The 18,476-nt window shown below is 39.6% G+C and overlaps 1 protein-coding gene across 4 annotated transcripts; it reads right to left on the bottom strand.

Annotated features, from left to right (window-relative positions):
* Nucleotides 1-6,635: 6,635 nt before the first annotated feature.
* Nucleotides 6,636-17,453, bottom strand: khk (ketohexokinase). 4 transcript variants are annotated; one of them, XM_022664769.2, is made up of 9 exons: nucleotides 17,126-17,453; nucleotides 16,401-16,517; nucleotides 15,298-15,432; nucleotides 14,061-14,195; nucleotides 11,936-12,008; nucleotides 11,400-11,546; nucleotides 10,136-10,224; nucleotides 8,537-8,694; nucleotides 6,636-7,087 (listed from the first exon to the last, which is right to left on the bottom strand). In XM_022664769.2, exons 1-9 carry the CDS (start codon nucleotides 17,218-17,220, stop codon nucleotides 6,999-7,001), a joined length of 1,038 nt encoding a protein of 345 aa, XP_022520490.2. In that variant the 5' UTR covers nucleotides 17,221-17,453; the 3' UTR covers nucleotides 6,636-6,998. The 4 variants fall into 4 exon arrangements, with proteins under 4 accessions (XP_022520490.2, XP_022520492.2, XP_022520491.2 ...); XM_022664771.2 differs by lacking the exon at nucleotides 14,061-14,195 and having other exon boundaries at nucleotides 17,126-17,450; XM_022664770.2 differs by lacking the exon at nucleotides 15,298-15,432 and having other exon boundaries at nucleotides 17,126-17,368.
* Nucleotides 17,454-18,476: the final 1,023 nt, after the last annotated feature.

Below are 18,476 nucleotides of genomic sequence, written 5' to 3'. Positions count from 1 at the left end.
ACTAAACTATTATTATTATTATTACTACTATTACTATTATAATTATTCGAATAATTAAAGTTAATTGGGGGAAAAACGGTTTAAAATAACTGGAAGTAGGCTCTTGTTTCCTGTTGGTTCCTCTGTCCTGGATATCCTGGTGCTGTTTTAAGGCATTTGGAGAACCAGAACTAAATTAATTTATCATTTATCCAAAGTGTAAAAGATCACTTTCCGCTGTCTTATTTTATCTTTTTTCCTCTCTCTCTCTCTCTCTCTCTCTCTCTCTCTCTCTCTCTCTCTCTCTCTCTCTCTTCTTTTTTTTAAAGCTTTTTCCAAGCTACCTGGCTTTTCCAAACATTATACTTAAACTATTAGCAGCATGAAAGGCTTATAAACATTACGTTTGTGGTAATTTGTTGTTATATAGCTTAATATATGTTTATTTATATGTTAGGATAATGTAGCTAAAAGCTGTGTGTAATGGTCATTTCTTTCAGTTTAAATTAACTATAGCTGTTAGGTGTAGTATTCAGAATAATATTAATTACAACTAAAAATATACTTAAGTTGTTGTATTGTGATATATACTGAGGTGGGCGGAGCTTTAGTCTCCTTCATTAGGGTTTAATGGGATATATAAACATTTTGGCCATAACCCAAATCTAATACTAAATTAAACGTTTGATAAAATAACTATAAATAATTTACCCAGGTTTGTTCATTCATTTTGCCACTTTCTTACCACTTAATAAATGCAAACACCAGAGGGCAGCATCAGCAATGTACTGTTCCCCAGGGGGACTCCAAATCCCAGAATTCCCCGGGGTAATTACTGCCAACCAGCCTCACCTGCTGCTTCCTGTATATAAGGCTGTGGTTCCTGCATGGTTCTGTCATACCTTTACTGAGGTATGCTCCAGCCAAGATGATGAAGGATGAAGATGAAGGCAAAGTCAACTCAAAGACAGTCAACTCAAAGGCAAAGTCAACTCAAAGACAGTCAACTCAAAGGCAAAGTCAACTCAAAGACAAAGGCAAAGACAAATACAAAGTCAACTCAAAGACAAAGACAAGTCAAAGAAAAAGTAAACTCAATGGCAAAGTTAACTCAAAGGAAAAGTCAACTCAAACAGAGTCAATTCAAAGACAAAGGCAAAGTCAACTGAAATACAGTCAACTCAAAGACAAAGTCAACTCAAAGACAGTCAACTCAAAGAACTTTAACTCAAAGACAAAGTCAACTCAAAGACAGAAAATGGCAACTCAAAAACAAAGTCAACTCAAAGGCAAAGTCAACCCACAAGCAAAGTCAACTCAAAGACAACTCAAAGCCAAAGGCAAAGTCAACTCAAAGACAACTCAAAGCCAAAGGCAAAGTCAACTCAAAGACAGACAATGGCAACTCAAAGACAATATCGACTTAAAGACAAAGGCAACTCAAAGTCAAGTCAAAGACAAAGTCAACCCAAAGGCAAAGACAACTCAAAGACAAAGACAACTCAAAGTCAACTCAAAGACAGACAAAGTCAACTCAAAGACAAAGTCAACTCAAAGTAAATTCAAAGACAGACAATATCAACTCAAAGACAAAGACAAGTCAAAGAAAAAGTAAGCTCAATGGCAAAGTTAACTCAACGGAAAAGTCAACTCAAACAGAGTCAACTCAAAGACAAAGACAACTCAAAGTCAATTCAAAGACAGACAATATCAACTCAAAGACAAAGTTGACTCAAAGACAAAGTCAACTCAAAGAAAGTCAACTCAAAGACAAAGACAACTCAAAGACAATAGTCAACTCAAAGACAACATCAAGTTAAAGACAAAGGTAACACACAGACAAAGGTAACACAGAAAAAGACACAAATAAAGTCAACTAAACTTACAGTACACACTTCATGAAAGTTAAAATAAGCTCACTAATATATTAATATATTTATATATACATGCATATGTAGAATCAATTATCTGAAAACAATGTAAGAAGTTGGCTCAACCTAATATTTCAAGAAAAGTTGAGTTTTCTCAGCTTCTGGTTTTTCCAGTGCAGGGTGATCAGAGAGGACGTTCAGATGGACGGTATTGATCTCTGATTCCAGATTTAGTCGATCAGTCAGGACAGGATCAGTACCTGACATCAGCTTTTTTTCATTCCTAAATTTAGCATGAGATGCTAAGCTAACTGCTCTAACTAACACTGGGTTAAGTTTTAAATAATATATAATTCATTGATCTGCCGCCGGGACTCCGGGACTGTAAATACACTGCTGTCAGATTTCAGTGTCGTCTGTCTGGGATGTTGTTCTGGTCTCAGTCTGAACTGGAGGATTTACTGTTTCATCCTGAACATCCGTCCAACTCTAATAAATCTACAGACCTCCCATACCTCCAAACTCACATTCAGAGTCACAGCAAATACAGCATTTAACCGAAGTGGATATTTAATACCTTCAAATTTCTGCAAAAAACAACCCTGTTAAAAATAAGAGTCCACTTAAAAATGATGAGTTACTTTGATTTTACCAAATTAAAAACCTCTGGAATATAATCAAGAGGAAGATGGATGATCACAAACCATCAAACCACCAAACTGAACTGCTTGAATTTTTACACCAGGAGTAAAGCAGCATAAAGTTATCCAAAAGCAGTGTGTAAGACTGGTGGAGGAGAACATGATGCCAAGATGCATGAAAAAAAAACTGTGATTAAAAACCAGGATTATTGCACCAAATATTGATTATTTCTGAACTCTTAAAACTTTATGAATATGAACTTGTTTTCTTTGCATTATTTGAGGTCTGAAAGTTCTGCATCTTTTTTGTTATTTCAGTCATTTCTCATTTTCTGTAAATAAATGCTCTAAATGAGAATATTTTTATTTGTAATTTGGGAGAAATGTTGTCTGTAGTTTATAGAATAAAACAACAATGTTCATTTTACTCAAACATAAACCTATAAATAGTAAAATCAGAGAAACTGATTCAGAAACTGAATTCCTTTCTTAATTTTAGCTAAAAGAAATATATCTCTGAAGGATTTCAATAATTATATTTCTTGGTATAAAGTGTATAGTTAGAGAGTGGAGGACAGGTAACAAATGCAATTTTTCAGTGTTCTAGGTAGATTTATTAATATGTTTAATTACATATATTACTTTTGCAATTATGTCAATGTACAAGATACCATGCTTAGTTATAAAATTTATTTTTTTTAAGTTATTTTGCACATTTATACATGTCATTTCCTGGCACCCATAAGTTGGAGTGGCTCATGTACAGATAAATTACACGTCTGCTGTTTCAAACGTGTCCAGTGCGCCCCCTGGAGGCTGAAAACTCACTTCTGCTGTATCTGTATCTTTCTGTGATTTCCACGCTGAGTGATGTATGGGTTTATGAGTGTGTTTTGAATAACAGGGGAAAATCCCTCTGAGAAAAAGCATGTTTTAGGAAAAGTTCTGTCTGTTTTTGTTGTTTTAGTTTGAGCTGTGAGAGAGTTTGTGTAAACGGGTTCATTAGGACCAGAGAACGCTCCCAGTTCTCCACTGGTTTCCAGTGGTTTTCCAGTCCGTGGGCCAGCGGTGGTTCTGGATCTGAGCTCGTGAGTTCATGGAAAGAGAAACAGCACTGGGTGATTATCAGTTCACACACTGGGAGTAACTCTGGGGTGTAGCTTTACACTTCCTGCCAACAGGACTAGCGATAAGCGCTAACCGAATATAACACAGTAAATAAAGAAATTAGAAAACAAGGAAAAATTGGGTGCCAGAAGACCACTATCAGACCACTATTCTCCCTCTGTTTGGTTTGTTTTCAGACAGGCATAAACCTAAATGCACCACAGTGTGCACCAATAAACCATGTGAGCACAGGGTCTCCTCTGATTGGTCAGAGCTGTCTGTTGAAGGAGTAAGAAATATATAAATGTAAATATAGTAAGAAGATTCTGTATTCCAGTGTGTATATTTGTATAGCTGTGCAGTGTGAATCTGATTTACTTTTAAACAGTGTTTTCAATGGGATGTGCAGCGCAGATGTGAGCAGTGAATGCTGCACAGACTGTGCTCAGTGTGTAAACAGCATGAAGCAGCAGAGACAGTGTTTGTAGCTTCATAACTGTGGTAATTATAATGCATTATCTGGCTAATATATCAGATTAAACTGCATTTTATCAGCAGTTTAGCTCAAACTGAAGAAGTATATTTAATATCTGGGTCGGATCGAGACCGGATCACGTTCTCACCACAAATGAATCAGAGCTCCAGAGTTAGTTTGGGACTGAGATCACCTCCTCTAGCAGGGCTTGATCTGGTTGTTTTGATCTGAATCTAAGTGTGATCACTGTTTTCACACCTGATCAATCGAACCGCACTAAAAGTACAAACAAACCAGAGTCTGATTTAACCGAACCAAATAATGCTGGTGTGAAAACAACCTTATAAACAGCATGCTAATTTTAGCTGTGAAGTTAAAGCAAGTTTAGCAAACAGCCTACTCAGTTTAGCACATAGCTCTGTTTTGTTTGCTCTGTCTTGCCTCCTCCACCTTAGCCCCGCCCAGTCATTAATGTTTCCACCTGTGTCTTATCTGTAGCCCCGCCCTCTCGTTATCTCCTCCAGGTGTTTCTTGTGTCCCAGTGTATAACTAGCCCCTTTGTTTCAATGTTACTTTTCTTGTCTTCTGCAGTACTTTGTTTATATTTGTTGTATTCAGCTTATTGTTTGTTTTGTCTTCAGTTTCTTTTAAATGTATGAATTATTCTATTTTTTATCCCAACATGTGGCCAATTGTTCCAACCATTCAGCTGCTACTCAGCAGAATATCCCCCTATAATTAGTGATGCTCCAACACCAGGAGGGTTAAGATGACTAGCACACGCCTCCTCCGACACATGTGAAGTCAGACTCTGCCTCGTTTTGAAACTCTTTAGTCGAGTAGCATCACAGTGCTAACGCTCGGAGGAAAGCGCAGCGACTCAGTTCTAATACATCAGCTCACAGACGCAGCCTTGTGCTGATCCACATCACCCTAGGAGTGATGAGGGGAAAGAGAGAGCACCATCTACTGTACTGTACCCACCCAGACAGAGCAAGAGAGAGCCAACTGTGCTCTTTCAGGGTTCCAGTAGCTGATGGCAAGCTGCATGACCGGGATTTGAACCAGCGATCTCCCGATCATAGAGATGTATTTATAATTTAGCGTCTGGGTTGTTGCAGTAATAAACTCCTGGTTCTCCTCTCTGGAGAGCGTGTTGTATCTGACGGATGTTGATGTTCTGCAGGAGGAAGAAGAGCTGAGGTCTGATTTTATTCAGGGTTTTGATGTTGAGATTAAAGAATAATTAGACGGGTGTGTTGGATGAGGACTGAATTTCAGAGCTGGACAGATTTCCACACACAGCGTCAGAACCCACCCAAACACTGTCCAGCTGTCCGACCGGGTCTGGGAGGGATAATGTCACGTATCCTGTTTACCTTTTATTCACTGCTCACTATTACTCACACACACACACACACACTGCTAAACTCTGCTGAGCAATACCCGGTGCTCATTTCCTTTTATACTTTATATTAAAGTCTCAGTCTGTATTATTTTGTTCCTAAACTGAAAGCAGAAGTATTTCTGAGTGGAGAAGAATATGGATAAAATATAGTGTTTAATGGTACCAGTGTGCTGAACCACCATCCCTGCTAATCCTAATAATATATATTTATTCTAAAAACTGGGGTGTCAGGGAGTTCTTCTTCTTCTGGTCACGTCACGCGTCTTCACGTACTTGCGTCACACGTACAGCCTCTAAAAGAGGATCCGGCTCAGTTTTACTGAACGCGAGCAGCTGGTGGAGCAGCGGGGACTTCAGAAGAGGAAACTCAGAGCTCAGTAGATCATTCACTCATAGTAAAACCAAAGAAACGAAGGAGTGAAGTTTCTGACTGAGAGCGCTCTCTCTCTCTCTCTCTCTCGCTCTCTTTCTCTCTCTCTCTCTCTCTTTCTCTCTCTCTCCCTCTCTTTCTCTCTCTCTCTCTCTTTCTCTCTCTCTCTCTCTCTCTCTCTCTCGCTCTCTTTCTCTCTCTCTCTCTCTCTTTCTCTCTCTCTCCCTCTCTTTCTCTCTCTCTCTCTTTCTCTCTTTCTCTCTCTCTCTCTCCCTCTCTTTCTCTCTCTCTTTCTCTCTCTCTCCCTCTCTTTCTCTCTCTCTCTCTTTCTCTCTTTCTCTCTCTCTCTCTCCCTCTCTTTCTCTCTCTCTTTCTCTATCTCTCCCTCTCTTTCTCTCTCTCTCTCTTTCTCTCTTTCTCTCTCTCTCTCTCCCTCTCTTTCTCTCTCTCTTTCTCTATCTCTCTCTTTCTATGACTGAACATAACCTGGAATCGGATTAATCCGCTTCCAACACACCCGCCCAGTTTAAAATGATTCTTCCGCATGCTCGGTGCAATTACCCATTCTCACCAGAGAGGCGCCAAATCCCCCAAGTTTACACAGTACAGACATTGGCTTTATTCAATATACGTATTATACATTATCATACATACTATAACAACCTACAGTGTCAAGAAAGTGGGTGGGGCTAAACTGCTGTAGATTGAATGAATGGGCGGAGCTAAACTGTTGTAGGCTGAATGGGTGGGGCTTAAATAAAGTAATCAAGTACCACTCACAAGATTTGTGTGCAATAATTAACATTGTTTATTAGCTCATGTAAACCACATTCTTCATTCACATTATATTCCCACTGTTAATTACACTACCACTACAGTAATGGCTATGTAATTAGGTTGTAATGTAATTACATTAGTACTCAGGTACTTTAGGCTCAGTTAGAGAAGCTCTAAATCACAGTGATCACCCACAGTATCCTCATTCCCCCTGTTTAAAACAGCTCCTCCTCATTATCAATCAATTACTGATCAACTGCTGATCACCTGATCACCAGCTGACTGACAATTATGGGATGTAGATCATCCGCAGTGCTGCAGCCAGTATTCCCTCGTCCAATCAGATCGCCCTGAGTCCTCTGATAGGCGTTCACTGCACGATCCCGTCATACCCGTGGAATCCGCACTTTTTACCGGCAATCTGGCAACCAAATGTGAGCGCTTCCTGTAGAGTCCCCCCTGTGGGAAAAAGAGGGCGGAGCTAGTTTTAGCTGACACGCCATTCGTCTCCTTCAGATCTAGACCTAACACATCTACACGGATCTGCCATAACATTAAAACCACCTCAATTATATCATCAATGTCCGATGAAAAAAATCCAAATCTCTAAAACAAGCATTTTTACAGAAAAGAGATTAAAACATCTTAACTTTTATTAGAAGTCAATGTATAAAGAGTTTATTTTAGATCATTTTGGAGAATTTACATTGGTCTATTCCTGGTCTATACCTATATGGTACAGTGTAAGAGAGAGAGTGTGTGTGTTCACATTTTGTAGTAAACTAAAAAAACAGCGAAAATGATGAAGATACTTGTTTTTCGCTGGACAGCAACGATATTCTGTAGATCTTCCTTGTTGAGTTTTGATATTGATGTCAGGTTCACATTACATGATTTTATCCCAGGTTTTCAGTCACCGACTGAGTTTTTCGTTAGTTTGCTGACAAAAAAACTCTGCTCTGAGGACGACAAGTTGCAGACGCCTGGCAAATATTTGGCATGCTAGGTATCTGACCCAGTCAGTGACTGGGAGTCAGGAGCAGAGGCTACAACATACAGCCAATGGAATTGCGGAGAAAGAGAGAACCACAGGTCCAAAACACACCCCCTGCATTACCAGAGACATTTATGGAGAGTCTGACCACGTTCTGTTCTCCTGTTATATCATAAAATGACTGTAAAACTCTAGAGGGAGCTCATGAGTGAGTCCTCTATGAATGGAATTAATGGAGCTAAAAGCTACAAACTTATATAAAATAAAAAATACTATTCTTTTCCACTTTGTAGAATATAAAATATAAAACATATTCTGGTTGTTTAACACCTTTTTGTTTACTAAATAATTCCTAAATAATATGTTTTTCTTCATAGTCTGGATGAGTTTGATAATGATGTTAGGTTCGGGTTTCGTACCAGAGTTAAAAGTTTGAAGGTAATTTTAGGTTCTGAGTTTAAAATTAGGGGAAAGGCTAAGTGCAGAAGTGAAATTAGGATTCAGATTCTGTATTAGAGAGCATATATTAATGTGTTTATGTAAGGGGTGTGACATCATATTATATGAAAAACTCCATTCAGTCTGTTCAGGATCCATACAAGCGTTTATAGTTTTTTTAGTTTCTACTAAATATGTAAAACGCTTATATTTATACCAAATAATACTTTTTTAATATTGATTTTGTTGCAGTAGTATACTCTTTTTAAAAATCAATGTTTTGTCACATCGCCAAGAATATCGTTATAGCACAATTACTCTGAAATATCGTGATTGATATTATTTTAGGGCCATATCCCCCAGCCCTGCCTCACGCTGCAGAGGTATATCAGTGTATATGATCAGTGTATATGATCAGTGTATATGATCAGTGTATATGATCAGTGTATATGATCAGTGTATATGATCAGAAGTACCTCTGGATAAGGTGTAGATGACGGAGGCGTTGAAAGTGTCTCCTGCTCCGAGTGTATCTACCAGTTTCTCAGGAGGAAAAGCGTCAGAATGAACCAGAACTCCATCTGGACCAATCGCATCCGCCCCTTTCTCCGCCCAGGCACAGATCAGCACCGCCCTGAAACATCCAGATTAAAGTGTTGCAATACTGCCATACATCTCTTATACAGAGCACTGCCGACATCTAGTGGCCACTTCTTTATCTATCTATGGCTGAAATAACAAAAAAGATGCAGAGCTTTCAGACCTCAAATAATGTTCATATTCATATAGTTGTTGCTGAGAACAGTCTGAATAATCCTTTTTAATATTAACTATATTTATTATATTAATTAATGAAACTAATAAATAAGTTTAGCAGATGAAACATGAACTCAATTAAGATCACACTCTCTGCAGGTGAATATATAAGCTCTGGATCACTTCAGTTTCTGAATCAGTTTCTCTGATTTTGCTATTTATAGGTTTATGTTTGAGTAAAATGAACATTGTTGTTTTATTCTATAAACTACAGACAACATTTCTCCCAAATTACAAATAAAAATATTATAGTCATGTAGAGCATTTATTTAGAGCAGAAAGTGAGAAATATTCATAAAGTTTTAAGAGTTCAGAAATAATCAATATTTGGTGGAATAACCCTGGTTGGTTTTTAATCACAGTTTTTTTTTTCATGCATCTTGGCATCATGTTCTCCTCCACCAGTCTTACACACTGCTTTTGGATAACTTTATGCTGCTTTACTCCTGGTGTAAAAATCTAAGCAGTTCAGTTTGGTGGTTTGATGGTTTGTGATCATCCATCTTCCTCTTGATTATATTCCAGAGGTTTTTAATTTGGTAAAATGAAAGAAGTGGTCTCTGTATATAGAAAAGAGTATATTTATATACACATTGTCTATTCCCTGAACAGTAACTTACCAAGACTTTTTGTATTTTGTATAAGATAATAATAGTGTAGGAAAAAGAACATGTAATAAAACAACCTGTACTGTAACAACAGAAATCAACCACAACCCTAGTTTTGGAAATATGTAGAACATTTAAAAAAGTTGCAAACATAAACTTAAAAAACAGTGTATTTAAGTATATTTTAACATGCAAAAATACATACTTTTAAAATTAAAATATGTACCTAAATACATACTAAATGTACAATTTTGGCAACGTCTGGCAACTTAAGTATATTTTAATTTATATTTTAATATTTTATTTTATTTTGATACACATTAAGTATTTTGTAATTGCAGTACCTTGCATATTGTGTAACATATCATTTAAAGCATATTGCTTAAAAAAACATTTTATGGAAATACAGAAAAAGTATATATTTAATGTGTATTTTTTTTAAGAAAGTATATTCAATTGAAAATGCACTTTCAGTATTCTTTACCTAATTTAATTATACTTTTAATGCTCTTAAATATACTTCCTTTTCCACTCACTGGCCACTGCTATCTTGTGCAGAAACTGAGCACTGCTGAAGGACAGGAAAGGTAACACAGAGGATAGAGGAGGTGTTTCTGATAAAGTGGCCAGTAATACTACAGTATTACTCACCCCTGCTTCACCCGGCTGTACAGCCCCTTCAGAGCGCTGGCGGCTGATTGGTACCCGAAGTGTACCGCCACGTCCTTACTAACAAATACCTGCAGAGAGAGGCGGAGCCTTACGATAACAATAATAAATATCATTTTAATTACAGTTCAGAAATATTTACTATTTAATGTTTATAAACATCCTATATAAACGAGCCAGTCCCTAAAATAACAATATATCAAACCTTTTGTTTCATTTTATTTTAAAACGTCCAATCAGAAATAAATGAGAAGGAGTTTATAAAATGGATATAGAAGTGCAATTCCAGAGTCTTACTCTAAAAGCTGTGACTGATGTAAGTTAGCGTTAGCATGTTGTAGCATGACGGCGTTCACCAGCACAGTGCAGATCACTATAGCTAACCTATATATCTCAAATACTAACTAAATACTTTATAACCCAGCTAAATACAGAAGACTGAGTATAAATATAAGGACTTGAATGCTGGAAATATTTAAAATGCTCGTTCTTGCTACACTAGTGGTTGTGATAAATTAATTATTATTACTTATTAGTACGTTTCGTTAGCAAACCTTAGCTGAAGCTCAGTGATTACTTGCTGAGGAGAAAATCTGCCAGCTCAGTGTCTGTTTTCTGGACTCTGCTTCCATATGTCAAACACACGACCAATATTTACCGTATTTTTCACATTATAAGGCGCATTATGTGACACTAGTAAGGAACAGGGGTGTCGACATTTTTCCTTCTAATTCAGCAGGTCACCCTAGCTAAGTTAAGCTAATTGAAGTAAACAAAATTGTAATTTTCTTTTAAAGTCAATCTCCAATTTTTGAACAGCCAATTACCCAGGCCATTCATTAGGACTCCCCCTATCACTAGTGATGCTCCAACACCAGGAGGGTGAAGACTAACACATGCCTCCTCTGATACATGTGAAGTCAGACTCCACCTCTTTTTGAACTGCTGCTGATGCTGTAGCATTGCCGAGAAGCATCACAGCGCTAACGCTCGGAGGAAAGCGCAGCGACACGGTTCTGATACATCAGCTCACAGACGCAGCCTTGTGCTGATCCACATCACCCTAGGAGTGATGAAGGGAAAGAGAGAGCGCCATCTACTGTACTGTACCTACCCAGAGACAGCAAGGACAACTTTGCTCTCTCAGGGCTCCGGCAGCTGATGGCAAAGCTGCATGACCGGAGGTTCGGACCTGCGATCCTCTTATCACAGTCTAACGGTAAATAATGAGATAAAAAATTCGTACCACGTCTCCGTGAGGGAACAGCTGGTAGAGCGGTTCTCGGGTCTTCTCGATCTCCACGGAGACAGTGATCTGCTTCTGTTTCTCCAGCTTACTGTTATATTCCCTCACCTGCTGGATCATCTTCACCTGATCCTCCGCGTTACGCCCCTACACACACAGAGACACGCCCATCGGCGCCCATAGGGTGTTTCCAATAAAGTGGCCACAGTGAAAGGATTAGAAGCACAAGGTATGTAAAGGTAGGGTGTTTCCAATAAATTGACCACAGTGAAAGGATTAGAAGCACAAGGTATGTAAAGGTAGGGTGTTTCCAATAAAGTGGCCACCCACAGTGAGAGGATTGGAAGCACAAGGTATGTAAAGGTAGGGTGTTTCCAATAAAGTGGCCACAGTGAGTGGATTGGAAGCACAAGGTGTGTAAAGGTAGGGTGTTTCCAATAAAGTGGCCACCCACAGTGAGTGGATTGGAAGCACAAGGTGTGTAAAGGTAGGGTGTTTCCAATAAAGTGGCCACAGTGTGTAGGGTCTGATCTCACCTCCCAGTGGATCCATTTATACTGACTCAGGTCCAGTTTTGAGAAATCCTCAGCTGTTACATCAGGCAGGTTTCTGATTGGACGAAGAAGCAGATAAGAGAGATAAACACACCGTACCTGTTCACACTGATCTATTAGACTTTCACACTCACACAAACACACACACACACACTCAGTCACGCCTGCAGGTGCTGGGTCTGATAGCGTGTGATTGGACTGTGTATTATGAGATATAAATGATATGATTTTATAACTTTATTACAGAGAAAGGAAAACTTCCACGAGCTGTTAAATCTCAGCATTAACTTCACAGAGCTGGACTTCACCTCCCTCAACCAATCAGAGCGGAATAAACGCTGATATCAGACCCTGATTAATAATCAGACAGGAGAACTCCAGACCCGGAGCAAACGTCCAGCAAGAGCCGAGATCCATTAACTCCAAACCTTTACAATCCTCTCCTCTCCAAACATTTCCTAAAAAAAACTCCCATTTACTTTCTTATACTGATTTAATTTACTTCTAAAATTTCAAAAAGTTACTCATAAATTACTAAACTCATCCAAACTATGAAGAAAAACATATTCAATTATTTAATAAACAAAAAAGTGGATTAGTATCTCTCTTTTGTGTTTTTTTTATCCTCTGTGATTTTATTCTTGTCCAGAACGATCATGTAGGTGTTTTTCTCAGACGTCCTCTGAGAAAATTACAGGCTGAATTATCTACTGTTTTTCTCTGAACTCCGTGCTCCTCCGGTAATTTTAGTCCTGTCCGGACGCACCTCTCTGAGTTTCGTCTCCTCGCCTTTAATAAAATAGATATTTGTCCACTGCCGCGCACCGCAATTACACTTTGGACACGCCACGGTTTCCACGGAGATCCACGTTAAAAACACAATAGTGAGTGGAAATGGAGGAGCTACTGAACTCTGCGATGTCATGTGATCGAGAAAAAAGCCTAAAAACTCACTGATCCTCCTGTTTTTACAATTGCAGTCCAGATGCAGGAGTTTTATCACTAAAGAGTAGAGACATGAAATATTTTACACAGGGCTGTAGTTTTATATTTTAGATTCTTTAAAGTAGCTCCTCTTGTTTAGATGATGAGTTTTGAACATCTCTGCTGGATTTTCTCAGTCAGTTTTATGAGGTAGAGTCTCCTGGAATTCAGGCTTTCAGTTAACAGCTGTGCTGAACTCATCAAGAGTTAATTACTTGAATTTCTTGTCTCTTAATAAAGTGTTTGAGAGCATCAGTTAAAGTAAAGTAGTGAAGAGGTAGAGTTACAGGTATACAGTGAATAGTGAATATTTCAGTAATGTTCGAATCCAGATTATGAGAAGCAACAAATACTCAACTAAATATAATGATGAAACTGGCACTCATCAGGACCGCCCCAGGAAAGAAGAGCAAGAGTTTCCTCTGTTGTACAGGATGAGTTTATCAGAGTTTCCAGCCTCAGAAACCACAAGTTTACAAACAGCTCCTCAGATAAGAGTATCTAAATACTTCACTTAAAAACACTTTTAAGTTACTACATGATTCATTATGTGTTCCTTCATAATCTGATAAATCACTTTACTATTCATGTAATATGTGGTAAAAAATAAAAAACATTGAATGATAAGGTGTGTCCAAACTTTTGACTGGTGCTGTATATCCAATCAGAGTACAGCTCAGTCTTAAACAGTCTAAAAACTTACAAATTTAATGCAACAATTTAATAAATATCATGCATGTCTTATTTGATGAATTATAGAACTCTAATTGTGTTTGAAATTGTGAAAATTACAAAAACATGCAACTAATTACCATATTAATTCAGCATGCAGGGTAATCGTGGGTCAGGAAGCCATGATTAGTAAATGCGATCAACTATCGAACAGAATTAATCCGAATTATTACAGAACCACTGCAGAGACACGCTTAATAACACGGCCCAGATCAAAGCAGTTTAGCTCCTCCCACTTATCTTACAGCAGTTTAGCTCCGCCCATTCAGCCTACAGCAGTTTAGCTTCTCCCATTCATTAAGGTAATGAAGAAGCGTTTGAGGTCGCTGCAGTGGACTGGTTAGCTCTCATTGGTTCTGATGGAGGTCATGTGACCGGCGGCCTGTCTTACGTGTCGGAGAGAACGACAGTACGCGTCCCGGTGCTCGGACACACCACACAGCAAGCACACGGCGTCTCACCCCGCGACTGCCACGCCACGCCCGACACGTCCACCCCACGCCGACCAAAATCACCCACGATGAAGCTGAGAGAGAGAGAGACAGCACCCAGTGCTTAGACTGAGAGAGAGAGACAGCACCTAGTGCTTAGACTGAGAGAGAGAGACAGCACCCAGTGCTTAGACTGAGAGAGAGAGACAGAGAGACAGCACCCAGCGCTTAGACTGAGAGAGAGAGACCGAGAGAGACAGAGAGAGATAGAGAGATAGAGAGAGAGAGAGCACCCAGCGCTTAGGCTGAGAGAGAGAGACCGAGAGAGACAGAGAGAGATAGAGAGATAGAGAGAGAGAGAGCACCCAGCGCTTAGGCTGAGAGAGAGAGACAGAGAGAGAGAGACAGAGAGACAGCACCCAGAGCTTAGACTGAGAGAGAGAGACAGAGAGACAGCACCCAGCGCTTAGACTGAGAGAGAGAGACAGAGAGAGATAGAGAGATAGAGAGAGAGACAGCACCCAGCGCTTAGGCTGAGAGAGAGAGACAGCACCCAGTGCTTAGACTGAGAGAGAGAGACAGAGAGAGAGAGACAGATAGACAGCACCCAGCGCTTAGACTGAGAGAGAGAGAGACAGAGAGAGATAGAGAGAGAGAGAGAGAGAGAGAGAGAGAGAGAGCACCCAGTGCTTAGACTGAGAGAGAGGTAGAGAGAGAGAGACAGAGAGAGAGAGACGGAGAGAGAAACGGCGAGAGAAACAGAGAGAGAGAGAGAGAGAGAGACGGAGAGAGAGACAGAGAGAGAGAGACGGAGAGAGAGACAGAGAGAGAGACAGAGAGAGAGACGGAGAGAGAGAGAGAGAGAGAGAGAGAGACAGAGAGAGAGAGAGAGAGACTGCCGCCTGCTGACAGAACCTGTAAAACCATCAAAATCATGCACCGCTGGCGCGAGAGTTAGTGAGCACAGCGCCACATCACCACCTAGTGGTCAGACTGAGAAGTGCAGCACGCTAACAGTTACAAGTTCTGACTTTCTGATGCATCGCTGTACCGTGGGGATGAGAAACACACACACACATATACACACACACACACTCACACACACACATACACTCACACTCACACACACACATACACACACACACACACATACACTCACACACACACTCACACACACACATACACACACACACACACCTGTTCATGTGCAGGATGGTGCGGCTGCCTGTGGTCTGATTGCTGATTACTACAGACGCGGGGAAGGAGCAGTGCTCGTGCTCCAGCAGGAGAGAGACGTCAATCTTGTACTGTTTAAAATCATTCAGAACGAAACTGCAGGAATAAATTAGTGAGTAATTCAAACACACACACTCTCACACACACACTCTCTCACACACACACTCTCACACACACACACTCTCACACACACACTCTCACACACACACTCTCACACACACACTCTCTCACACACACACTCTCACACACACACACTCTCACACACACACTCTCGTACACACACACACACTCTCACACACACACTCTCGTACACACACACACTCTCACACACACACTCTCGTACACACATCTGCCCACATGTGTTGCTGCCTCTCATGGTAGGGCTTCTAAGTGGCATTTTTCAGCAGGATAATGCTCACTCACACACAGCAAGAGATTCCTTCATACCAGCATTTATGGAGCAGCTGAGACTCTGCAGCTTCAGCTTCAACCTACGAGTGTAGAGCTACAGGATCTACAGGCCCAGCTGTAGCAACATCTGTGGGTAAATGTGTGGGTGATATATTTGCGGTGCATATATCAATATATCCACACACATCTATTATGTATGCATGAATATATATATATATATTTTTTGCCAATTTAATGCAGCCCTAATATACAGCACTTCAGTTTCTGAATCAGTTTCTCTGATTTTACTATTTATAGGTTTATGTTTGAGTAAAATGAACATTGTTGTTTTATTCTATAAACTACAGACAACATTTCTCCCAAATTACAAATAAAAATATTCTCATTTAGAGCATTTATTTACAGAAAATGAGAAATGACTGAAATAACAAAAAAGATGCAGAGCTTTCAGACCTCAAATAATGCAAAGAAAACAAGTTCATATTCATAAAGTTTTAAGAGTTCATAAATAATCAATATTTGGTGGAATAATCCTGGTTTTTAATCACAGTTTTTTTCATGCATCTTGGCATCATGTTCTCCTCCACCAGTCTTACACACTGCTTTAGGATAACTTTATGCCTTTAAGGTGATTTATAGTAATTAATACTTACTCAGCTACAGGTCCTGGAGCTAAAGAACCCATAAAGGCACAGGGCGCCCCCAATAGGGAGAGGATGGTACAGGAGTTTGATGCATTTCCACCCCTCTGCCATCGCTGCGATACACACCTACCAACACACACACACACATTATACACACACACACACACACACATGCATGCATGCATTTACAGATAGACATTAGAAGTGTATAAATGCAGTAAACTGAATTAAACACAGGCTGCAGCTCAGTCTACTGCACCAGCTCTATTCTGCACTGTCTGACTTTAAAAATGCAAAAGAAGCACCATATCAGAGCATGTTCTCAGCGGAAGTCAATGTAGATTTTGTTATAGAGCATGAATCACTATATTATTGTAAAGTTATGGCAGTGAGAGGTCATTACAAACTACTTTTGTATGTTTTAAAATAATAATTATAATATTTATTATTATTAATTTTCATTTGCTCTTTTGTGCAATAACAGTCCAGAGTCCAGGTTGTTTAATGCACATAAAAAATCAGAAAAAAAATATATTATAAAAAAACCCACGAGAAATAGTTAATAACTGTAGGTCAGCGCATGCGCAGTGCCTTTAGAAAGCAGAAGAAGCACGTATCAATGGGTAGCATAACTCGAGTAAACACTCGGTTTATTATACAATAATCCGAATGATCTAAAAATGCAGTAAAAGTAAAAGCAATAAACCGGTTTTCAGTGTAAACCTGCAGCAGACCTGCTGTCCGTGTCCTCTTCCGGGTATTTATCCACCACATTAATGATGTCCAGACACACCAGGCCGATACACAGCACCTTCCCCTGCCGCTCCATCCCGCGGGCCGCGCTGCTGGACTCTGGACACGGGGGTAAAGGGGCGGAACAGCGCGCGGGTCCGCAGCTCCGGTCCGGATCGCCGGCCGAGCTTCACCGAGCCCACACGAACCGCCCCAAGCCTCTGTTTATGTAGTTCCACCAGCGGCCGCCAGAGGGGGCACTGTACCGCCGGTTCAGCCACACACACACACAAACACTATACACACACACACTCTATACACACACACACTATATACTACACACAAACTACACACACACACACACACACACTATACACACTATACACTACACACAAACTACACACACACACTACACACACACTATACACACACATACACTCACATACACACACACACACACTATACACACACATACACTCACATACACACACACACACACACACTATACACTCACATACACTCACATACACACACACACTATACACACTATACACTACACACAAACTACACACACACACACACACACAAACACTATACACACACACTCTATACACACACACACTATACACACTATACACTACACACAAACTACACACACACACACACACACTACACACACACTATACACTCTCACACACACACACACTATACACACACACACACACACTATACACACACACTATAAACACACAACTACACACACACACACACACACACACACACACACACACACACACACACATATATTAAAATACCTCCCTAAAACTTTTATTATAATACACTATAACAACACATTATTACCTTATTAATCAATAATCATTAAATACTTAGTCATAAAATACATATGAAGTATTGCATACTTCAACAAGTATTTAAAAAGGAAAAAGGTGGGAAAAATACCCCAAAACAGTGCAGACACTGAACTTCAGCCTCTCATTCAGCCTGTTCATTTGTTGTTAAGTGAATCATTCGCGATGATACAACAAATATAATATAATATAATATAATATAATACATTTTAATGGTACAAAAATCATAGGCAGCCAAGATGTCTCTGTATATGGAAACTGGAAATACTGGCTGTTCACTCACAACACTCACAACACTCACTTTAATAGACTGTTTACAGTTTTTCTGGATTGTTTACACACAATTTCTGGTACTTGAGACACAATGACCACAACATGTAACTTACGTACCAACCCCTTGAACCAGTTCTGCTAAACTACAAGCACAATTCCTGCTTAACACTCAAACTGCAGTTCTAAAACACATTTTCAAAACGCTGCATAC

The sequence above is a fragment of the Astyanax mexicanus genome, chromosome 14 (genome assembly GCF_023375975.1).
Source record: "Astyanax mexicanus isolate ESR-SI-001 chromosome 14, AstMex3_surface, whole genome shotgun sequence".
Lineage (NCBI taxonomy): Eukaryota > Metazoa > Chordata > Actinopteri > Characiformes > Acestrorhamphidae > Astyanax > Astyanax mexicanus.
This window is presented reverse-complemented; position numbering and strand designations above follow the sequence as displayed.

Coding starts and splice junctions, on each gene's coding strand:
- khk (XM_022664769.2), bottom strand. CDS start 17,220: ATGGAGCGGCAGGGGAAGGTGCTGTGTATCGGCCTGGTGTGTCTGGAC. Junction 15,433..16,400: donor GCTCCAGGACCTGTAGCTGA/GTAAGTATTAAT, acceptor TTATTCCTGCAG/TTTCGTTCTGAATGATTTTA. Junction 8,695..10,135: donor TACAGCCGGGTGAAGCAGGG/GTGAGTAATACT, acceptor TGGATGTTTCAG/GGCGGTGCTGATCTGTGCCT.